The 25841-nt window shown below is 35.6% G+C and overlaps 1 protein-coding gene across 4 annotated transcripts in view; it reads left to right on the top strand.

The window, feature by feature from the left end:
- The window catches only part of grid2 (glutamate receptor, ionotropic, delta 2), a 520299-nt gene that overhangs the window by 395568 nt on the left and 98890 nt on the right, over positions 1-25841 (top strand). For all 4 annotated transcript variants that reach the window (XR_001481865.1, XM_015395277.1, XM_015395286.1 and 1 more), the window contains exon 12: positions 21247-21385. Coding sequence is in view for 3 of the 4 variants with exons in the window: in XM_015395277.1 (XP_015250763.1) it covers positions 21247-21385 (139 nt within the window). In the remaining variant the exon portion in view is untranslated. The remainder of the gene's footprint in view (positions 1-21246; positions 21386-25841) is intronic.

Below are 25841 nucleotides of genomic sequence, written 5' to 3'. Positions count from 1 at the left end.
AGCAACAAGGATATTTACAGCTTTGAGAGGATTGTTTAGCAAAGCTCATACAAGAGCTTGAAAGAGATTTACAAGGCATCTACTCTCTGACTGGTTCTGCCGAAGCCACCACACACAGACCTATCCAGCATCTCACCTTCAACTAAGGCATTCATTTTATAAATCCCCACCTGAATCTGAGACATTGTCAGAAGCATCTTGAGTGGGCTAAATAGTGGATTAGATTTAGAAATCCATGTCCGTCCCTGACTGAAGGAAGAGATTTTGATTTGTAGAACCATGTCATTTGGTATTGCTGGCTGGATTGATTAGATCATTTCCAAAGTCTGCAAAAAAATCTGCCAGTAAATTCAGAGCACATGCTTCCACATGCAGAAGAGCATTACAGAGAAGCTAATTTCATTTTCCAGCAAAACGTCTCACCTGCTCATGCTGCCAAAAGTACCAACACCAGCATTAATGTCCTTGGCTTCATTGTGCTTGATTCACCAATGAACAGTATTGATGATCTATATGACATTATGTATAGGAAGAAGACTCCAATGCTCTCAATGAGGTAGATTATTGCTATTATTAAAGCAATCTAGACACCTCATCAAAACTACAGACTGATTGCCCTCCTTACAATTATGAGGCCTGTAGCACAAAGCAGGATTACAGGGTTCGCAGGACAATTTTAGGTTTAACCCTGACTTTCTGGTAACACAAAGCTGGAATTAGTCTTAGCGAGGTTGGTCACCGTAGCAACATACTCTGAATGGGAAACCTGATTCTGGGGCAGGCTGGCTTTCAGGATTGATCTTAATCCTAGAAAACGCTCCACCCATCAGCCAATCAGCTCTTTGGGACACAATTACATGCCGTTTCATTGAAGACCTGATTTAATTCGGTCAGTGGTGTCAAAAGTACACACATTTCTTACTTAAGTAGAAGTATAGATACTGCAGTTTAAAATCACTCTGGTAAAAGTTGAAGTATCAACTTGACCTCTTTACTCAAGTAAAAGTGAAAAAGTATGTGCTCCAAAACTATTTAAAGTATAAAAGTATAAAGTAACCTTTAAAAAAACAACAACAACCAGATGCCACTATAAGAACTGAAAGCTAAATTTTTTCTACTTTTTCGAAAAACTCTTTGAGATAGGGCCATGGATTAGGGAGGTCTTGTTGGTCTCCGTCTCCATCTCCTGATACGCTCTCACCTGTGTCTGACCTTTATTTTATAATTATTTTATAAAGACATCTCTCATTTCTTTTTGCAAGTATTATATAATTTATGCTTTATTCGTTTAGTATTGTTTTTGCTATGTTCTTACCTTTGCTGTTGGACCACATTGATTTTGCAATGAAGGTTGTGTGATTTAAAATTAACTTAAATTTGTTTTCTCATACGGAATTTCTGAAGGCTTAGATACGCGACTAAAATAGCCAATAACTTCAGTTTAGTTCCCCAAGAGAGTGGAGAAAGCAGTATACATAAAACAAACATTCAAATGTCAATTTATATTACTTTGTCTTGGACGTGTTTCTATCGTAGAAACAGCAGATTTCACTGTGAGACGTTTAACTTTTGGCCAAGTTTCAACAGTAGTCATACGAGCATGCATCTGTAAGAGCCAGATAAGGCTTTAATTCCAGTCCAAGAAAATCACCCAAAAATTATACGATCCCTTCTGTACTCATGGTTGTGATTGGTCCTCTACCTTGAACCCGCCCCGTTACACGTACACATTCACAGATTCATGATCAGTTCAAGCTGGATTGAGTTAGTGAGTTGATAAACAGCTTTATGGTACCGCTGACCTTGATTCCCACAATTGTGGATTGGTTAAACTGGATAGAGCGGAAGTAATCCTGCTAGTTTATGCTGACTTCGTGGTATGATCCTCTGCATTGATTTGGCAATTTTTGCAAACGGTGCTGCGATCAAGTACTATGGTATACCTAAAAGGCAAGTGAGGTGATAAAATATTTGGATTAGAAAACTTCAAAGTTTCTTTTTTTTCCTTAAAAGAAAAAAAATAATTAAAACATTTAATGCAAATTATCCTTTACACTACATTATGCCACTGGAGGCATGGAAGTAACACCAAAGAGCTTACTGGTTTGGTTTCCAAGACTCAATGGTATAGCATGTGGTCATCATCTATGTATGAGCAATATACTTTGAAGATTCTCAGTCATCCAGGTCATAGTCATTTCAAAATAAGTAAAAAAAAAAACAACAACAATCCTTTGGACTTTGTTTCCAAGTTTAAAAACGTTTGCTTCCCATCTAGGAAGCTTTTTCAATTAAAAATGTCAGAATTAGTGTTGAGTTCAAGGCTTTATAGAGTGGTCCAAAACAACACCTTGATTTGGCTTAGAAAAGAGAAAAAGTTCCAAGCTTTAGTTTAAGTTTCCAATGCTTGGAACTCAATGATAATTCTGACATTTTGAATTGAAATAGCATTCTGGATGGGAAGCAAAATGTCTTCAAACTTGGAAAACAGTGGATTATTGCTCATACCTTTTTAGGTTTCAGCAATATAGAATTAATTACTGTGGTGAACCTGGATATTTGTAGGACATCATCATGACTGCTCTTTCTAGGATCAAGACAGTAATACCAAAATAACCATAACACTTGCTGTCGGTAAATGCTTAACATAACAGGTTGGGGAAAAAAGACTTTAAATTTTTAAGTCTTCTTTTTTTTCTCTGCTACTGCTCTTTGAAAAAAGGAATTCAAATCTCTAAGTTATTTTTTTTTTGTTTGTTTCTGCAAACAAACTGCCGAAAGAAAATTTTAATCTTGGTTTAGATTTCAAAGCAGTCAGTAAAGGTTTGTGGTTGTAAGTCAGAGCAGAACACAGAACATCTGTTCTTCACTGAAATATTAGTAATAGCAAAACATATTGAAAAGTATTACAAGAACAAAGACTTGGCCAGCTAACATTTCTGCATTGACATTCTTACAAAGCAAAAAAAAAAAAAGGAAAAGGGGTGGTTTTACCACAATATTGCATTTTTCTGGTGAATAGATTTCCATATATTATTTGCTGTAAGCCGCACTCATATAACTTTACACAAATACATCTTGAATAAATTTCACATTATCACACTGCCAAAAAAACACAAATTTTGTTTTGAAATAGTTAATCACCACAGTTACGGATGAAAAATACACAAGATATCAAAAGGTTTTAAAAATTAAACCAATTGGCATCCTAGCAGCAAACCATATATTACTATTATTTGACATTACATTATTATTATTCAGCCAAATTAGAACATTGAGAAGCAAAAGTTTGTAGTCATATCGAATAAATCCTCTTGGAAGCTTCCCTGTTTCTTGTTTTCTGCTTTTCTTCCTTAATTAAAGTCCAAATCAGTCGGGGAGGAGAACTGTGTGGAGAGACAGACTGTGTTTTTGTGGGGATATGAACATGGTGCGCTGGTGTGTGTTTTTATTTACATACATGCAGAAGTAATCCCAGCGTGTTGTTTTCTTTCAATTAGAACTTTGTGGGGAATAGATCCATAGACTCGCTTTCATGCTCATGCTGCATTGGTTCTCATCCTGTGAGAGATATTTCCCAGAAACAAAAACACATTGAGTCAAGGCCATAGGCCATAATCAAAGCTTTCATCTTTCCATCTGCTGCTCAAAATCAGTTTTTCTTTCTGTTTCTTTCCACATCTCCTTTATTTCCTGCTCTCCCCCACTGTGCATCTATCTGTTGCCATGAGTGAGAACAGAGCTTTGTACGTAGGAGAGATATACTCCTTCAGAGCCTAAATTATGCGCAAAGGAGCACTTACAGTATGTGTGTATGCATGTTTAGCCCCCCAAATATCCAGTCTTCCACATTCTCCAAATCTCTCTGCCTCCTGTAGAGTTTTCGCAGTATGACTGCCATGCTCATTCTCCACTATGTATTCCCTGTCTGGCTTCCTGGATGTGTCCTTCCTCCCATCATTATCCACGTCTCTGCGGTGCTACACTGCTGGAAAGCCAATTCTATCATAATTTTCCTGAACTCATCTTTTCCTCTTTCATGGTTCTTTGGATTCACATATCTTTCTCTAAAGACTGTTTTGCAACCTTAAAGTGGATCCAACTTTACAGTATCCATACCCTCTTACTTAAAGCATTCAACTTTCAATCTTCCCTCCCCCTGCTCATCTTTCACTCCCTCCTTGACCACAGGATATAGGCTGTAGTGAAAGAAACCATGTCTCACCAGTGGCCTTAAACGCATGTCTTTCTTATGCCTTCTCTTCCACTCTATGCTCTTTTGTTCTCTTTCTGCTCTTTCATAGCTGCTTCCTCTCGCTCTTTTATTTTTTGTTTCCTCGCTGTGGTGTTTCTCAGTTTCTTGTGTGCTTGTCTCTGCTGTCACAGCTATATTTTGTAAGAAATTCCAAAGAGGCCCCTCTGTCCTCTGTTAAAAATATGAACACAAAACCCTTCCCCCCTTCTTCATGTTGCAGGGCATCTACATTCTTGAAGCTATGTAGCCTCTAGCTTATCATAGTTCATAGCAGTTAACCAGGCAGGCAATCGGAATACAATCAAATAGCTCATCATCATTAATCTGATTTTTTTTTTATAATTACTTAGATATAAAAAAGTCTAAGTTAATTGTGGAAGCTATCTACTTTTATGTTGCTAGCAAATTCATTGGTTTTATAACTTGAAACTTCAGGTACATGATCTCATTCAGAATGGACGTTCAAAAGGTAATGAGAGCACTATTGTAAAAGTTAATATAAATAGAATTGAAACCAGCCCTCTTCAACAGAAAACCAATCTACTGTCTCCTATTCAGTAATAGAAATATATCCATCCACCACATTCCCAGGCTGGAGGAGAAATCTTTGGTGAGTTTTAGAGATTTCCAAAGCAATTTCTCCAAGCGGGACATTCCCTGAAAAAAAAAAAATGAAAATAAAATAAAATTCTGATCCTGGTCATAAACTATAATACATGATAAGGTAAGGGTCTGAACCTAAGAATAAGTGTATTGATAGTTTGAATATTTGGAACTAGGACAAGGCCACATTCCTTGTATGCTTCTCCTGCTCCATTCTATTTGGACACATTTAAACTTTTAAGGTTTTTGCTTAAGGCAGATAGGCTTATGCTGTGTTCAGAATAAACATGTTTTGAGCATTAGGGGCGGCCAATTTAAATGCAGTCCATGGTTGACGCAAGTCAATGGGCCATTGGGAGGTCCTTTGGAGCGTTTCAGATGTCTGGTACGACGCGCCTTGAAGCGTTTCAAGCTTCTGGAAAATTTGAACTTTGCAGCTCAATGCATTGCATCAATCACTCAGAGAGGCTGATCAGAGAGTTGTCAAGGAGACTGTCAAAAGTTAGTGAGCTCTAATCGAGCCACTAAAATACTTTTTTTTACAAAAACGTGGCAAAATGATGTATGGTTAACATCTAAAAAAAATTAAAAAATGTATTCTAACTTGTAAGCAAAAATTGTTCGCTATTATACTCTTGCACTTGCAGTGTTTAACAGAAATGCCTAAAAACTGCTTTATAATCAGTTCCAACAATGGCAGGACCTCAGTGACTGGTAAGCTTGAGGGATATATATTACTGGGAATTCATTGCACTACCACCTGCCTGTGTATTTGGCACTGCTGCACTTGAGAAAATTTAAAAGAGTCATAATCCTGATAAATTGACTGCATGAATGACGTTTTGAGGTCTACTTTCTTAAAAAGGTATTAAAACTGCTATTTTTCCTACTTATCACATTGAATGAAGCAAAGCCACTCTCTCTGTTGTATCTGCTGATGTACACAAGAGACCAGCAACGCAAATCAGGCAAAACACAATCTCAACTGGCCCAATGCTAGTTGAGAATGTTTGGTGTGTGACTTGAGTGTGCCTTTAAAAAAAAAAAAAAAACTTAAAAAACAAACCACTGGACTTTGTTTTCCAAGTTGGAAGATGTTTCGCTTCCCATTCCGGAAGCTTTTTCTATTCAAAATGTCTGGATTAGCGTTGAGTTCCAAACTTTATAGAGTAGCGTAGCCCAACAAGCCTTGTTATGGTTTAGAAAACATGCAAATTGAACAGAAAAAACAGGCCCACCACTTAGTAATGGGGAGTAGTTGAGGTCTTTGTTGGCCTGCAATACCCGATACTGGCCTATGCCTCTGAAAAGGGAGTCGTTTGGGTTATTGTTCACCTGGCTCACCTTTCTCTCTTAACATAAATGGCTTCCTTCACACCCCTTTCAAACTGTCTTCTTTGTCCAAAATGTGAACATTCTGGTCCTCAAACGAGTGTCCTTTGTCTTTAAGGTGTGGGTGGACAACAGAGTCTTGTCCAGAGGAGGTAGACCAGGGCAAAATGTCCTCAAACTAAATGTTCTCAAACTAAATTCTTTTTGATGTTCCAGAAGTATTTGGTGTAAATGCAGCAGTGGACCTAAAGACACTGATACTTATTCTAGTCATTTTACATTCACCTATGAACCTCTAGAATATATACTGAAGGTCATGAAGCCTATATTAAATTATAACTCACCAAGATAGTGGTTTGAGGTTGTGTACAGGGTTCTTGCCATCAAATTTGTCCCAGCTGTATTTAATTAAAGAAGCTATAATAATTTATTTATTTCAAGTGCATTTTTAGCACAAAAACTGGTAACACTAAAGTTGTCAAAATCACACTTAGATGTTTTTGTTATGATAATCTTTAACGTGCGTAATAGCTGCAGAAACAGTTTTTAAAGACATTTATCTTCATATTTGCTCATATATGCGAGAGAACGTTAATTTCCACATCCTTCGTGGCACAGCAACATCTCTGATTCAGTCTGATAGTTTACATTTTTATTATGTATTATGCAAATTTCACCTATAAACATTTTGTAACAGTCATATGTGTCGTGAAGCCTATATGTGAATTTGTTTCTCTGTACTTGTGACACAGTGTAAAATGACAATAAAATAATCTCTATCATTTTTTTATCATTAAATTTTGATAAATAATAGTAATAGGTAAAGTTTGATTTAAGACTGATTGGTAAAAAGAATAACTTACAACCAATTAAGGAAAAAAACTAATGATTGTAAAAGCTTTTTCTTACTGACAGTTGCTATGCAAATTTTCTTCCCACTGTATTAAATGAGATAATGATATATATTGCAATTGCTAATTGTTTTTTTTAATTCCATTGAAAGTAAAATCTAGTTGGCTTTCACTGCATGCATGTTAGTTGAGTGACTTCAAACATTCAATTGATTTTGAGAAAAATAATATTTACTTTATCCAAATTTACCATTCCTGTTAGAAACTTGAAGCATAGGACATGTTCAAACCAATATTATTAGCCACTTTGCAAGGATTCAATGTGCCTTTTGCAGATGCTTGTTATTGTCGGCTTGTTACAGATACTTCCTCACCTCCTGTGGGACCACCCCTGCTGGTTTCTTGCATGCTTGAGATTATTGTCACATAATGTGTGGTTGGTTTGCTAGTTCGAACAGCTTTCAGACAAGCCCCAGGAGCTGCAGTAACTTACTACCAATGAGAGAAAGATATGAGAAGGACCTGGAAGGTAGCAGTATATGTAAACATGATCATCACAAACATCCCGTTGCAGCATGTTTAATCTTCCTTGGGGTTCTGTGAACATCAATTTAAGATGTCTTGGAGGAAAGAGAAAACTGGGTTGTAATTACTTGTAAACCTGAGCTTTGCTCTGTGTTGTAGAGGGAGGTTTGCAATAATGTCAACAAATGGAAGAAAATGAATGGATTATAATATACTAAGACTCATTTAGTGATTCAGGAGTCTTTTAGGCTTTTGCTTAAAATTCTATAAAACACTGTTATAGATGTTTGTAGAACTATGGTTGCTGCTGGGTGTTGAATTCAAAGGAGCATAAAGCAATAATTGATAGAAAATATGGATGTGAATAACTAAAGGTATCATTTTAGATGAAACATGCTATGACATAACTCACCACCCCTCTGTGTTGTTCATAGGCTCACACCTATTTCATTCATCTTTGTCGCTTTTTTGTATTGAGAGTGGCCATTTATGTATGTAATCTATCAGACTGACCCAGTCTAATGTTGTAACGAGCTACCTGCTGCCACAGTGTTTATGAGGTAAAAATAAAAAAATGCCTGTCACCTGGTTCAGCTGGAGAGACCAACGATTTGGGAACCACGGTATGGCCACACCCGCCATACTCAAATATGGGTGTCTCTTTCTGCTAGCGGCAGCGTATGTGTTTTCACGTATATGGGAGCACAGCAGTGTTTTCGTCACCAATGACAAAAATATTTTGTTGATGCTCCTTTTTTTCATGACGATAATTAGAATTGATGAGCTAAAGATGGATCTTTCATGACGAAAACATGACGACTCATGGGTGTGAGTTTTTGTTAATGGAACGAGATTGAATAAAAATGTTATATTCAGATGAAATAGGTGGCCTTGATTTACTTTGACTGGCCTTAAGAACAAAACGGTTTATCCATTTATTAGAAGGATGTCATTGATTTAGTCATTTTGAAGATCTAGATGGTTTTCTCATTATATAAATGAGATATATATATGTGGTCTGTGGTGGTGTATAATTATAAACTGCATGAAAAACAATGTAAACATCTGCAGAAACAACAAATCTTTAAAGAAAAGAGATATAACAGTTATCAGTGGCAGTGTTTTACTCTATAGATTATCATGATGTTTACTGAACATGGGTACCTCCCACTAAATATGCATCTGTCAAAAGCAGCTTCAAAGCGTGATGTTAGCAGCTTGTTTTGTTCTACCCATATTCCTTTTTCCAAGGAGACATAAAGGCAGTTGCTACCAGGAGCAGTAATGAGAAGGATGGCGTAATTGTAATACAAGCACATTTATTTTGGGGCACTCTGTTGTTAACTGCCTCAGATAAACAGACCACGAGAATCCTATTCATTTTCCACAGTATGTGCTGTAAAGGTCAGGCTTTGAGCAGAATGCAGCTGAAATAAACAAAAGAATTAATTGCTTCTTGATAAATGCTGTGCTCACCATCATATTTTCCCCACAGAATTTTAATTAATGTACAGTTGCCAAAAGACAGTTGATACCTAAACAACTACCTAAATTGGATAAAGGTCACATTATAACAATATGAAAAGAGCTTGAACATAATGAAATACACCTTCTTGTATTTACAATTCCCTAATCTGGAGCAACACACTTAAAGAAATACTTACTACATCAATAAGAGAGGTTTCTGTTACAGTTGTGTATATATGCTTTATGCACTATTACTGTACCTAGTGGCTAATCAAAATCCTTATCTTAGGTTGGAAAGAAGAAAAAGTTAAAAATAATATGAATTAAAAAAATAATTGTTGGCTGCAGTTATTGTAATGTATTTTGAAAAAAGAACATAAGCACTGGCTACTACATACTGTATCATAAAGAAAAAAAGGACCTTCGAGATGAAAGCATGTTTTGAAAAAGATTTTTTTTTTTACATAAAAACATAGAAACAGTTCTTGGAAGGAAGAAAGTATATAATAAGTAATATACTTTCTTCCTTCCAAGACTTTAAGGATACATAGGGAGGATGCAGAGCAATATAAATGGAAAGTATATATATATATATATATATATATATATATATATATATATATATATATATATATCCATGTGTGTGTTTAGGTCAAATTTCGCAAATTATATATATCTTATTTCAACAGAAATATCTGTCATTAGTAAATAATAGCCCTCTATCCCTTTACTTTGTAGTCATGGAGCAGCTGAAAAGATTTTGTGAACACTCTGGTTTATATATATATATATATATATATATATATATATATATGTGTGTGTGTGTGTTTTATTTTTATTTTTTCAAAGAAAAATAAAAGAAACACAAATCATAATCTAAATGCTGTTAAGGCTTCCCTTCTCATTTTCCATTAGATTCTTTTCTTTCTGCATGTATTCAGGCAACCTATAATTGCATCGGATGAAAACGGTTTCCAATTTCTGCATGAGGCAAATTTTAAAGAGAAAGGGCAATGTGTCAATAGAAATTAATGTGGTTGCCATACAGTTTTGCAAAATGTAATAGAAAATTGGTCTTGGGTCATGGTTTGAAATTAACAGATATTTGTTTCCTGTAACAGAAATGACCATTTTTGGGGTACACACCTGGAGACTAATTCAGAGGCATCACAACATTTGTATTTTTTTTTTTGTATCTAATTAACTCAACCTCCTGCAGAGATAGCCCTTGCTAAGGTGTTGACCTCTTTTTTTTTTCTTTTTTTTTTTTGCACATTATTGTTCATCATAAATAGGTGAGAACATTTTATTAATTCATCAGATAAGGGAAAATGCACTTAGGCCTTTAACCTTGTAAAGAAAAAGTCAAGGCTTTCTCAAAATATTAGTTACTTAAAGTGTATTTTTTTTGCCCCAATTGTAATTTAGATATTTATTGTATGCACTTGAAACCTTTGATTGGGGTGCAGTTTTAAGGGAGAGAAATAACTTTGAATGTTATTAAGAACGGGTTGCAAAATTGGGGGGTTCTAAGTAGTGTGAACATAACAGATCGATAACAGTGACTCACAGATGTGTTAGCCTAGTCACTTGGAATAAATGTTGACAATTTTATGTTCCTGCCAAGGAAAGATAAATATTAACATCCTTTTACCAAAAGTCCCAGCTTGTCAGATACTGGACAGCTTGTTCAGAAGATGTAGGTAGATGTAGGTAACAAACTACAATCTTTCCTTGAGAAATTTACTTTAACATACATAAAGGTATAGTGGTCCACTTTTAATCATTCCAAATATGAACGCGCAAACAATTTGCATTTCCGCAAGGAGAAAGGTTTTAACCTTAAATGTATTTATTATTCACATGTGCTGACTAAGAATAGATGCAAAGGAAACATGCTTATCAAAGCCTTCTAGGTGGTCCAGAAATATAAAAACACCTTGATTTTTTTTCTTACATGTATGCTCTAAAAATAAAGATAACTTTCAAACTACCAAAACATTCAGGGATGTTCTGTATTTTGGACTTTTTTTTTCATTTGATCATATAAAAATCTTCAAGTCTCTAATTAAAGAGAAAGCTACAAGTCTCTTAGAAGCACAGAGCTGATTTTATACGTACCGTACTTGACAAAACCAAGAAGAATAAAGCAAGAACTTGTGTGGGAGGGACAGTGAGATGAGAGGTACAGAATGTGGGTTGTGAGGTGTGAATTATATAGAATGACATTGTTAAAATTTAATATGAGCAACTCAAACACAATCCCCATCAATTCAAAGGTCTTAGAAGGTGCATGCGTACCCACGGACTTAACTGTGTGCACATTAGAAAACACACATGCACACTTTTTAGCAGTGAAGCGAAAATTGCTGAGAGAGCCATCTGTCAGAATTTGCACTCAGGGAGGCAGCCCCAGTCTTATTTGTGTGATAGACCAAGACTCACTTTGAATGCAGTCACCTGTAATGAGACCACAGAGTAATTTGCATGTCTGTTTTGTGGAGGAGCATGTCTTTCTAAGTATGCAAGTTTGATGTGATGAGAAATGGGACAGTGAACTTATCAAGGTCAGTTTAGTTTCACTCATTCTATATCGTTTAATGAAGGTTAAGTTGGTGAAATTTTTGTTATTTTGCACTGACTTGATATGAAGTAAAATGTTAAAGAAGTATATAAAAGTTTTCATTTGGAGCTATTTTATTAGTTGACCACATTTTAAAACTGTGTGATCTGATTTATATAACTTTTTGAGCATTTTACATGCTTTTGCAGTATATTCAAAAATTTTTTTTGCAATTTGTAAAAGAGGCTAAAATAGTCTAAAATTATGTCCTCTCCATCTTCTGTTTTTCACTCGTATACAGAATATGAAGTTTTCTGTATTTTACATTTAATTCAGGTAAGTTGTGACATACAGCAGTTGGTTTGCTTTCAACATCACTCATTGTTTGAAATGTATAAGTATACTTTAATTTCTGATCTGCTTCTCCACAACCGAAATAGTGTGAAAGTATCATCATTTGTAATACCAGAATCTTGCCTCTTGTGATTTTTTTCTACTAAAATGTCTTATTTTGCTTTCATAATTTAATACTGTAAGTTGGCTTCAAAAAGTGGTGCTTATCCTGATATTAATTACGTGGAAAGGTAGATACCTATTAGTTTGTGGTTTTTTATTACAGTTTTTCAGACCGCTTGCTAAATGCATACATTTCCTTTCAAATGTGAATTTTAACTTGTTGGATTTTGCTTTTTATAAGTGCATTTTGTGAGGAAAATATGAAGAAAAAATATGGCGATCAACCTGTGCCTTATATAGACTTTAAATCACTTCCTAATGATCATGAAAGGTAAGCCTCAATGGGAATCTTTCATTTGTGTCAGATTGGCATGACTAGAGATATCCGATTTGATTTCATTTTAGTTCATGCTTTTGTCTTGTCTTTATTTGGATACAAATATTGCATTGATTGTCTATGTATTATGATGACCCTGAAAGAGTATTTTTCATCTGAAAAAATGTCTTTTTTTTGTTGAAAAAGTTATTACTAGACTACAGATTTGATATTGAAATATTAGGAAATAGTTTTCTTTTTGTATATTTTTTAATGTAGTGCCTTCCTTTAGATATTGTGGAATTTTAAAAGGGAAAAGGTATGCCAACCTAGTTTTGGGCCTAACAGAATCGTTTGGCAAAAATAATGTTTTAAAGTTTCATCCAAGATGGAATACATGTATTTTCCAGAAATTACTAACCTACACATTTCTTGATCGTGTAAACATTCCAGTCGAAATTATGTAAATATATTTCGTTTCATTTCATGCAATACTGTAGCAATAATATAGATATCTGTCCAATGAAGACTAAGAAGAAACCGTGAACAGCCTTGGCTTTTCTTAGCTCCAGTAACCTGTACATACTACATACTGTAGTTTGTATTGATCCATTCATGGAAGGTGAGATGGAGAACATGGTCTGTAAATAAGCTCAAAGGCCCTTTTCTGCTGATTTCCTCATTTTCATGTTCCTAACAACCCAGAGAGGGAGGAAAAAGTGCTGATGAGGCTTCCGGGAAAAAGGGGTGAAAAGACAAAAAATGACTTTCTTTAATAAATCCAATGTCAGGCATTTTCTGCATACGATTCAATAATAAATAAGCACATACAAAAACATTATCAAAGACCATTCGGTGTAGGGTTTTAGTCTTTAGGCATTCTGCATGGAGAGAGGGAGCTTGCCACAATAAAACACATGCATACAGATAGAAAATGAAAAACAGCCATGCACTGTGAAGGGAGCAAGGTTTATCACCAGAGTCCCTTCGTCACTGGCGCCAGACACAATCTTTAGTTGCGGCTTCCTCTTTATTGTTTTAAGGAACTAAGAACATGAAGAACAAGAACAAGAAGCCAGAGAAGTTCGCCAGACAGAGAGAGTCTGCCGAACAGGGAAGAGAAAAAGTTCTGGAAGTGGAAGATGGGAGAAGCCCAGCAGATAGAGATCACCAGAGTAGGGGTTGGTGGTAGCTGGCCAGTGTCACTGGAGCTAAGTTAGGATGACGCACAGTCCTTCTTGGGGTAAATTAAAAGCCTTTTTTAAATGCCAGCCACAAACCTCTTAAGATCATTTCCTACTAGATTCTTTGATAATTCTTTTCTGTCTTCCATTTTAAAAATGTAAAAAAGCTTACCTCTGCTGCATCCCTTCACCACACGACAAAGCCACATCTAGTCCCTGAATTATTTTTCTTTTCTTTGCGGCTGTGGACAAATTTTTTTTTTTAAACTTCTGCGAATTTCATGTACTTTGCAGATACGTGGTGCTATCACTTTGCTTAATTTTACCAAAATTGCCTTTAGAAATTGCTAAAATTGCAAACTCGTTGCAAAGATCCCAAGAGATCACCCTCACCCTAATGTTTGATCCCAGGTCGCCACTTCCCCTCACCTACGCCCACGACATGGGAAAGTCTAACCCCTCCCAGCATTCAGCCAGTTTTCAGAACACATAAGACTAGGGGACTCTCAGGTTTAGTTGCTTGCAAAGCCTTCCTCTTCACACTCTCTCTATCCCCTTACTTACAGTGTCCCCTTTAGTGGAGAGCACTTGCAACATGATGTATAAAGGATATTCTTGCCAGTTCAATGGCCCCAGTGCGAGCAGGAGAACGATTGATCTCAGAGCTGGCTAAGCACCACATCATGCATAAGTCCACAAACAAGGTGGCACATCGGTCCAGAACCAAGTCCCCAACCTTGCTTCCAGCATGGACCCCAACCAAGGGTATGCCACCCCAAATCCACCTTGGTTACCCATGTCCGCTGACTCAGATTCCTGAAGGACCATGAACCAAGCCTCCAGGAGTCTCTTGGGACTCCCAATACCCCCTAGCAGGAGCAACCCGGCCCACATCAGCCCCAAAAGGCAGTTATTTAATTCTATGTGAGACAACTGTGTCAGTTAAAAAATATTCTAATTTTTCCATATTAAAATCTAGGGCAAATGTAGCAGCAGTTTCACAAATGCGCATTTCATTTGCAGTCTGGATTTAAGGTGGAAATGTTCACTCTTTGCTGCAGCACAGGTAGCCTGCTCTGCATGACGGCAGCAGACAGAAAGTGAGCTGGAGGCGGCCTTATAGATCCACTCGCTTGGGATGACAGTGTTTTGAAACTCACTATTAGTTTTTAAATATTAATATATAAAATTCCCATTGTGTTTTTGTTCTTTCAATATTTCAATACTTTGTTATATTTGTATTTGTCCTTTAATAATTTGAATATTGTTAACATTTTCTTCACAAGCTTTTCAAAGGGAACACTTTGGTTTCTTCCCCTTCTTTTATAAAATACAACTGAGTCACTCGACAGTTTGATCCGTGAATGTAAGCATAGGCATGCTCTAAAGTTTTGATAGAAAATTAGGAAGCATGCTGCAAGAAGAGATACTATTTTGCACATCTCTGAATCAGAAAATCCATGCCTCTCAGCTCAAATCCTCATCTTTACTGGCCTGCCGGATCCTTTTTAATGGCGGCACTTGATGGCTTGAAAAAATTGCTAACCACATGGAAATTCCCTTCAGCTCTGGCTGATAGCAAGCTGTATTAGAGGTGGCACACATACAAAAGAGAGATTGAAAAGCAGAAGGCAGGAGAGCCGCTGCAGGAGGGACGCATGCCCTCTTTCGTCCCCCTCCTCCCCTTTTTTATTCTCATGCCTTTTCCCTCTTCACCCTGGCTCTGGCTCTGTAATATGTCTCTCCCTAGATGTTTATAATCACCGGGACACCAGCGGCCGAGCATGATTGAGATGCTAGAAGAGAAATTGATGGTAGAAAAAAATAAATAATGGTTCCTGCAAGTCATCAGACGGTAGAGGGTATAATCTGTGGCAGTTCTTGCTCAGTGGTGAGATTTGAAGCTTTACAGGAATGTCACACATATATAAAACTCTCCTGGATGTGCCCACAGCTCGACTGGCTTCAAAGCTCCACTCATCTGCAGCTACCTTCACTGCTGAATGTCAACAAGGGTGTGGAGAAGAGGGAATAGGCAGGGAAGAGGGTAGTAAGATATGAGGCAATGCAGGATGATGATGTGAAAGGGGGAGGCAGGCAGCGATAGTGTGACTGTGTTTGATGCTTAAGAGTTGCTTCATGGAAAATTTTAGCACTCAAAATATATAGAAGTCACCAACTCTTTTTATTTCTGTTTCCCCTCAAGGGGAAGAATTTTGATGACATAGATTATTATTTTCAACAGTACAGTATGTGTGTTTATATGTTGTTGTTATATAAAATAAATGATAGTGAAGAGACCATGTCTGCTTTTAAATATACCAGCTGTATTTTATTCAATAATAGACAGCATTCTGTGGTTACACCGTGCAATATTTTTGTACCTTAAAACCTTTTAATTTAGTCATTAGAACAATGCAATTTACATTATGACCAACACGCCTCTAGTAGCTGTGCAAACATTATTTTTGGGCAAAATGGATAAACTCAGTTTCGATAAAGGATGCCTGAGAATGTCGGTGTTTATTTTATTTTTTCCCCCCACAGATTCTTTATTGGGTTTTCTATTTTACCTTGATGAGGTCCTTCTTACAAATGAATGTGATCTAAACTATTACCATAGAGCAACATCAAATACTTGTAATAAGGGTATGGTATTTTTGCTAGGCACTGCACTAAATTGCTTATTGTGTATGAAAATGGCCAACATAGTCACACATATGATTGTAGGTGTTGCTTGTTTTCTTTTGCTGACTGATATTTAACAAATATGTAGATTTGCTTCATCTTATATAAGGGATTTTTTTCTACCTTTATATTTTTTTTCCTTTTAATCTAGGTAAACAAAGCAAAATAAACTCTGTAGTTTGATTCTTGATGAGACATTGCCAAGCTTTGATAGGGGAGAAAAAGCTTCTTTCATCAGATGTTGCTTTGAACAGCCTACTAACTTTGACTGGGTTTTGTAAAGACTTTAAACCTAATTATTTTCAGGCAGAAATCTTTACTGATTCCCAAGGAATGAGAAGTTGTCATAAGTGATTATCAAAATGTATTGTGTGAAAAGGTTTACATTGCTAAAAGGCTTGAAATATGTAACAATACAAATACAATGAATTAGTACATTTGATTTATTATTGTTCACTCACATATCTTTATTTTAAAGTGTGATTATAGTTGCTCCTTAATCCTAAAGGTAAAGGCACACGCACTTTCCTTGTCCCTTTGGTATGTACATTGAGTCCACAGAATAAAGACAGCGGTTAAAAGGACTGAAAGGACATTAGTTTGACAGGACAAAAGTAAAGAATGAATACTGTTACGATGCTCTAAGACTCCAACCTTGCGGCTTTTCATTGTAGTCTTTGTATTTTTGAGCCACCTATGGTCGATCCAATCAAAAATACATTTGAAAGGATATTTTTTCAGAGCTCTGAGGAAAAAGGCCAAATTGTTAAAAAATGGCTTTTATCAGTAAGTTTCGAGGACGCTAGGATTTTTTTTCTCTGAACTGTCACCAGAACAACATTTACCAGCACTGCTTTACTTCTTTAAACATCTATAAAAGAACCACTGAAACTGTTTAGGAATGAATAGGTCTGATGCTGTAACTTAAAAGATCTTCAATTGATTTTGAAGGCTTTTAAGAGTTTTGACCAGAAAATTAAATTCTTTAATCTCAGAAGTTTAAAATTTGTTTAAATCGGAGTAGCAATCGACATTTTGTGCATCAAGTAAATTAACTGAATAGTTGACTTACTGAATAGTTGACTTGCCGTCTGTAGAAATAAAGACAACAATGCATAGTAAGAAGATCTAAGATCAAGTTCAGTTTGAGTTCCATTAAACTTGTTGAGTTTTAGTCGTATGTACATAGATTTGTTGTACTTGATCTGACATCACTGTATTTGTTTCGTTGATGTGATTAAAAAGAAATAGGCATAGAAAATAAAAGCTTTAAACTTAGAAGTATCTTTGAAGATACTCTTTTAAATTCAAATTTAAAAATGCCCATGAATTCGTTTCTCATTGGCAATTCTTCAATAGCCATCGGAAACCCATGTTTAAGGATTTCTTATAGCTTTATTAAGTTCACGTCAGTATATAGGAGTTGTAGATCACCATAGCAAAAAAAGACAAAGTGGTCATAAGAATAAGAAAATATATTGGAATAAAAAGCGACTATATCAGCTATCAGTTTGAAAATCACAGAATCAGATTCAGAATGCTTACTTTTACAAGTGTCTGAGAGAAGCACCATGGAAAATGGACAAAAGGGGAGAAGCGGACAATGTTTGGCCTCCAATGTAATTCATAACATGTGAATGAAAAGAACCCAGTTAGTTATGTTGTCAACCAACCACTTACATTACACAAATGATTTACGGGTCAGTTCCCCCAGGTCTACCAATTAGAAATTTCCAGTTGGGGCCTTGAAAGTGCAACATTTAAACCCAACACTACTGTATTCATAAAGCTAACAGATTTAGTTTAGAGTTAGTTAGATGAAAGTAATTTAGCCCAAGCAAACTCCCAATTTGAATCTCATAGCTAATTGTCGGAGAAGAGAAAATATAGTGTCAAGAAGGCCTTCTGATCTTTATGACTTTAAATTTATAAGCAACAATAAATCACTAAATACCAGTGAAGCATTTAAAATGCTGGTCAGCAAATATATGAAAGGTCTGATTGCTCTAGCAGTAATAGCGTTGTCTTCCTCTGATTTCCTTTCTTTACAATGGTATGAGCAATGTAAGATATTCAATTTGATATAAAGTCCAAATAGATCATTTATATTGATTTAATATATATATATATATATATATTTTTTTTTTTTTACATTGTTTTTGAGACATACTGGTCTTGTCTTATCTTGTCTTTTACTGGACGTGCACTTGTGAAGTCCAAGATGAGATAGAGCAGACTGTACTTAAAACCAAAAAGTAAAACTATTCTTAAACATATATTTTTGCCAAAAGAGTTTCTCAAGCAACTTACTGAGAAAATGTAACTAGTTTCTACCCACCTCTGGTAGTGTAATAGTTATATCATGCTTTAATGCTTTAAGTATGATATTAACTTTAAACATACAGCAGCTGGTAATTTTAGGTGCAAGCCATCTGAGAACCAATCAACGATGTGACCAAGGGTCTAAACATAGATTAATGGGATTTAAAAATAAAAGCATCTCGTTAAGTAGTCTATTCGACAAATGTAAATAGAATGGGAAAGATGAGGTTAGCTTAAAACTACATCATTCTTGGTAACCTTTATGAGCAAAAAGGATAGATTTGATTCTTTATTTCGAAGGAAGAAGCAGATTAGAGGGAAAGCCATATACAGTATAATCTATGCAGGGTTCCTCTGTTACTGCAAAGTTGCTTAACAAAGATAGAACAAGTCTGCTCTAATTTTTAGAAATATGTAAAGATGGACATCAAAATAAACCTTAATAAACGAAAACCCTAACTGTGTCTTGGCATTTGTTTATCTCGTAATGCAATACACCACTAAAAATATCATAATTTATGATACAGAGCAATGACTATTTCTCAACAAATGATTTTCTGTCACATTTTTTTTTTTCAAATGGTGTGTTAGAAGTTGCAAGTCAGCTATTAAGTGAAACATATTGGTTTTCTGTTGTTAAGAAGTTTAATGATTAGGGACCTCTGCACCCTAGATGCAAGTAAGTTAAGAATGAACCACATTATGCCTCATAATATTCCATTCCCCTTACCCCAAGATCTGTTGGATTCCTACCCTACCTTTTTTTTTTAAATGTTAATGAGAGATTCTTTAGTTCTCAATGTAAATCTCAAAATTGTCTGAATGCTGCCAAAGTGGTTGAATGGTGGCTAGTACAGTTTAATTTCCATAGCATTTAAAAAAGTACATGTTGATAAATGACCTCTGTTACAGGTACACCATAGTGTCAGTTCCTTTATAAAAGTGACTCATACATCCAGGTTTTCGATGCCTCAGTTTCACCTGGTACCAGATCTGCTCAGATATCTATCACGTTAAATTTCATCAGTCATTAGACATACACTACAGATGTTCCCGACTCGGCACACTGATGCTGCATTATCTTTTTGTAGTTGCCTGGCAACCACAATGTTTTACATCATAAAGGCAATGTTTAGCCAATCATATAGTATAACATTACCGAAATGCTAAGGGCCCGAGTAGATCAGACCACTAGAGCTGATCTTATATTATATATTTATATATAAGTTGAAAGTAAAAGACATTGAAGCAGCCTCAATCATCTGTAATTGTTTTACTTGATATGTTTTTTTTTGTTTTTTTTTTTTTATGTACCTGTCATTTATTTTAATGTATCTATGTTTCTTATGTAACTTTGCTGCCTCTTGGCCAGGACTCCCTTGAAAAAGTGTTTTTTAATCTCTATGATATTTTTTTCCTGGTTAATTAAAGTTTAAATAAAAAAAAATAATAATAAAAAATAAATCTAACATTATAATATTACATTGCCAAGCCGGTGTCAGCTCCACCAAAGTTTTCTCAACCTCCTAAAACTTGATTTAGACTTTTCATAACAAGAATGTTCTCATGTCTTTGGAAAGCCAGCTGGACCAGTTTGTAATAGTTTTTTGTCAACTGATTATAAGCAATAAAAGACATATTTATAATTTTCTTCATTTTTAATTGAGAGGACAACAACAATTTCACAAACTAAAACAAGGAAAAAGAAAAATCAGGTGAATAAGATAAAAACAACAAATCCTAAAATAGAAGATTAGCCATGCAATTGGATTATTTGATTTGCCTGTTGTGGAGAGCCCATGCATTATAGTGCCTTTGGGCTAGTTATAAAACCTGATGTCAGCAGCTAATGTACAGTATAAAACCCAGAGCGTGGAGAGATAACAAATTCAAATTGAATAAAGTAGAGCAAGCCAGGCCCCAAAAAGCTTTGCAATAAAATGGCCTGAAAACAGCAGCAAGGAAAGGCGACAGGATAAAGGTACAGTAACATGCGATTATGTGTGTGTCACATACTGTATGTTTCTGGGTAAGAAGAGCTAGGAACAAGGAGTGCTGACATTAACAGTCGTTTATTTAACAGTGGCTAAATGAAAACTCAGGCCGAATAAAATCTATTTATAAACGTACCGCTCTCTTGATGTATGCGCTAACCTTTATTTAATGTTTTAAACTAATATAAAAATGTAATCTGATCATCATTTGGTGTCAAGACAAGGCCCTTTAATTGTGTTTCTATCTTTTTGAGTCTTGTTTAACCTTTTCATAACATGAGGACCCAAATTTGGGTCCTGAGCACTCACCCCAAGATGGTTTTTAGACCTGTAACATATTCTCTGGGGTCTTGCTTTATTTTGATACCAAAACAATTAAAATAAACTCTGTAGTTCTTGAGATATATTCAATTAATTTTAGGCATGTTATTTTCAAGAATATTTCTCGAAAACAGGCCTAGTGTCCAAGAGGTTAATATATTCTGCATTTAACGTTCTTGATCAGTTTGGAATCTATTCCTGCTTATTAAGATAAATTTGAAATTAAAGCATCAGATCATCATACATTATGAGACATTTTATTAATGTACACATAATCCTTCAAGATTCTGCTTTTCCAAAATGTGAGTGTGATAATTTCTATTAGTTAGCAAATCTTTCTAAACCATTATCTCTCCTTCTTTTTCCTAGGTGGAGAAGTCCCATACACCACCCTTGCAACCAGGATGATGATGGGTGTTTGGTGGATGTTTGCCCTCATTGTCATCTCTTCATACACTGCTAATCTAGCAGCTTTCCTCACTATCTCACGGATAGAGAACTCCATACAGTGAGTACCTATCAAATTATTTCCTTGGCGAGGGAGAAAATTTACTTAAAAGAACTAAAAATAAAGTCATCAAACACCTTTATTTTACAGACATTTATCCCCTTTTGGTATTTCTGTTACTATAAAATAATTGTCTGCTCTATGACTGTTCCTTATTATACATTTCTCTATAAAAATACATTATACATCCTTTCATTTTAGTTGTTTAGAAAACGCAAATAGTGTAGTTTAAACAATTTTGTGTTTTTGAATAAAAAAAAAAATGCTTTGATATTGTGGACCTATTTCAGTAATTCAACTAAAATAATTTAACCTTATTCTTTTAAATGTGGCTTGCACTTAGCAGTATCTCATATGAGCATTGAAGATTAAGCTACAAAATAATATCTCAGAAGCTGTCTGTTCACGGGCTGCTATAATTGGACTAAACCTATACTGATGGCTCAAGCGCTTTCACACAGAAAGTCTCATTCACTGTGACCCACTGATATGCAGATTGGTTGGCAACTAGGGGTTCAGTGATATAGCCAAGGACAATTTAAAATGTTATGTGTGTGTGACAGTAGAAGAGCTTGAATCAAAATACTAACATTTTAATTGGTGGGCAACTGCAACTATAACAAAGCCAAAGTTGTCCCAAAAGATGCATTCAGACACATTACTGGAAGGTTTAATGAAAGGAAAAGGTGTTGCAGAAAACATACAAACATAGGATGACTTCAGCTATGGGCGCATTGAAAAGCGACTTCACATGTGCAAGACCCCACCCCAGTTTGATGTTGGGGGGCAGAAACACTAGCAGTTTTTTAGCATTAAAGTTATCGAGCTAAAGCGCTAAATCTACACGATTCACTTTTTTACCCATTTGGACTGAAGGTTTCTATTACAGACTAACATTTCTATAAATGATTGAAATACTGATACTATACGGCTTGCATCTAATATTATTGCATAGATTTATATAAATATAAAATTATGTTACCCTGCTTTGCATGTGCAGTGGGCAGACACCACATAGCCTTTTATTTTATCCAGGCAGACCCACACCTGGTGACGCCCTTTGTTGTTGGTGATCTTCTGCTATGGCATCTCGGCACACAGGAAGCACACTGCATTCATGCGATCATTGCTGTGATACAATATTTGCCCCACTTGTCCAGACACAAAGAAATCATATCCTTCGAATGACTTGTATGCCTTCATTGCCTCTGCTGTATAAAGTCCTGGTGTATTAATGAGATAACTGTAAATATCCCCATACTGAACGGGCGGCCAAATTTGAGCACTGTCAATCCACAGACTGCCAACTACTTGAAACGGGTGAATATATTTAAAGGTATAGTGGAGGATGTTATTTTTCCTGCTGAGTCATCAAAACAAGTGGTCCTCCTAATTCTCAACCTTTCTGGTAATATGTTTACGTAAGGCCGTCCTTTGTGCTCATCCCCATTTTCACTTACCAGTGGTGAGCCGGATATAGTGGGAAAATTGCAAATCTTTTGGAAAGTAAGGTTGTATGAGTGATGCAAGCAGCAACTTTTAAACAGAGCGTTCACAATGAGAAATGGGCTTGTGCATGCTCTCATAAAATTGACGTTCCCTCTCGGTGGCAGATACAGGGTGGTGGATGTGCACTTTTTTTCAAAAGTGGAAAGGGCAGGTCTTTTCGAAAATTTGCAAAAATCCTCTACTATACCTTTAACTTTGCGGAAGTGCATAACTTCCGGAAGTAAACAATAACTAAATAACTTTCAAGTAAAGCACTATGAGCGAGTGGAATTGTACTTGAACCGTAAGCAGAGACAGTCTCATAAGATTTATTTTATTTTTTTTATGCGATTTAAGTTATCTTTTCTAATGAAAGCAAAGTTAGAATCTTTGTAAATCAAAGTCCCACATTTTGGAGTTTAGATTAATATTTAGATCGGATTTTAGAGTAAAGAGGCACAGAATCAATGCTGCTTTAAGTCTAGAGTTGAAGTTTCTACAGCCGTCAATATTTTGGGGAGTTCTCTCCTGTCGAAAGTCAGCTTATTTTTGCAAATTCAAAGCAAAACCGTTTACTACAAGATCTTAATGCTTGCCTCGCTTGACAAGCTTTATAAAAATACTCTTTATTTTACAACAGGACTTGGCATGTGTCAACACTGTGAAAATTAGTTAGCTTTAATTATCACGATATTGCAGTGCTTGTTTGGCCAGCAATTTGCCTTGCACTAAACACAATAGCGAATCTTCAAAGTACTGACAAGAGGAAGATAAAAGGCACCAAATCCAACAGCGTGGAGACGCTGGCTGCTGCTATTAAAGAAACCATGGCATGCTTAACACCTGAGGAAAGCCACAACCTGATCACCCTCATGCTACACTTCAATGACACAAAATCTCATGTAAAAAGTATTGTGTCTGTATACACTAAACAATATATTTGCATACATTTCACCTGGCAGACGTATTGAAAAAAGGGTCTTATGAAATACTAAATTTCTGAGAAATGTCATTTTTGGTTTTCAATTTGTAAGTCAAACTCATAACACACGAGGTTTACTGAACTGTACACTATATAATTTATATATTATGTGTGTAATAAATCTAAATAATATTTTTAATTGGATTTTTACAACTTTTACTGTTACTTTAATTCCACGAGCTGTATCTGTTTATTATTTTTTTGTTGCAAAGAGCGAAACTTCATTCCAGCAGGTAGATAAAACGGCACACATTTATGCTACTACTCACTCATAAAAAATAAATTTTATCCTTGTCTCTTCACCACAGTGTGGAATAGCATCTTTCTTATTTTTGTTAAATCAAAGACAGTATTCTACAGATAAAGACACATAATTAAAGAGAGAATACTGAGTTAGAAAATCGAAGGTGTTGATAAAGTTGTCAAATCTTTGTTCTTTTACTATTCTTTGACTCACATACATAATTTCTCAGAAGGTTTATGCCCTCCATTTGTTTATCCCTGTGATAATATGTCTTCCTGCTACTCTGCTGGTGGCACCAGGAAGTGCTCATCTCTCATTGGACTAATAAGCATGTCTAAGCATCCGCTATGCCCGACAGTGCTACGGTTAATTGTGCTTGGCTTTGGAATGAACATTTCTCTACGTTCAGTCTTTTACAACAAGAATTCATCTTTCTTTTGTGGCATTTTGCATTCTTCATTTACCTTGTCAACAAATGCTTATAGGAACACTTCAGTAACACATTACATGGGCAAAATAAGCCCAAATACATCTAGTATAAGGATGCAAGTAAATTAGTCAGTCAGGGGGAAAAAATGAAGGAGAAAATATAGAGTCACCAAAGGAAGAGGAATCAAGGAAAATATGGACACATGACTCTCCTTAGTGTTTTCCATCAAGACAGGCAGGCTTTTTAAGTATTAATGCCCTTGTTTCATCCTGAAAATGAAATAACAAGTCAGCGTCAAGAACCCTCTCTGGACTATTTCACGCTTGGATGTTTTCCCTCAATTTCACTGTGAATCCTTTAGGAAAACCGTGAAAGGTGGCAGAGGAGAGTAGAGAAGTGAAGGCACACATGAGCAATGCACAAAAAGTGAGACAAAAAGGCATCTTAATGAGGAAATAAAGTGAACAAGGGGGAACAGATAAGGTGAGAGTGGGGAAAAAAAGAAAATGATGTGGAGACAGAGAGGGAGACAAAGGATGTAGTGAAAGCAAACAGAAGAGAAGTTACAGACTGGAAATATTTGGCTTGGGATGACCTGACAGAGCGAGAAATTTGTTTGTGGGCTGCAGAAATATGGGGAACAGATAGTTTCTGTTAGAATTCAGATAGGATAGGTTAGCATGTATATAAATTCTATTTTTATCCTGTTATTCATACATTTTTAGCTACCTTAAAATAATTAAGAGAGTGTGATTAATTATATTACTGCTGTAAGACTAAATGTTCAAGGGACACCGGTTGTGTTGTTTAATAAAGACTTCAAACTAAATTAGTTATAAAAAAAAAAAATGATTATTTTAGTTTGATTGTAACTCATTGTGAAAATGTGAGATATGTATTTTAGTTAAAACTGTTGTTCTCTAGTAATTGTTGAAAAATGAATGCACAAAAAAAGTTTTTGAATTTCTTTCATAATAATTACATCTAGCATTCCTAACAAGGACAATCTCAGCTTTTACACTACAGGTTACATTTTTTAGATAACCTTTCCTGTACTTGAGAAGTTTGTTTAAGTAATAATATATCTGATTTGATCTAATTATAACCCCCATAGGTATGAAGTTTATTTCAAAAAGCTGCTTAAACATGCAGGGTAAGATGAGTTGGGAGTGTCACACACCCAGCTCAAAGCAGACTTAAAACAACCTCAGCATTGGCTTTCAGCCCATCTTCAAATTTAAATCCTAATGCAATTACATTAGCTTCAAATTGGCCCTGCTGCACTCAATCAGTAATTTTTACTCAAGGCCAT

The sequence above is a fragment of the Cyprinodon variegatus genome, unplaced genomic scaffold (genome assembly GCF_000732505.1).
Source record: "Cyprinodon variegatus isolate N-32 unplaced genomic scaffold, C_variegatus-1.0 Scaffold26, whole genome shotgun sequence".
Lineage (NCBI taxonomy): Eukaryota > Metazoa > Chordata > Actinopteri > Cyprinodontiformes > Cyprinodontidae > Cyprinodon > Cyprinodon variegatus.
Note: the sequence above shows the minus strand (reverse complement) of the source record. Positions and strands in the feature narration are given on the sequence as shown.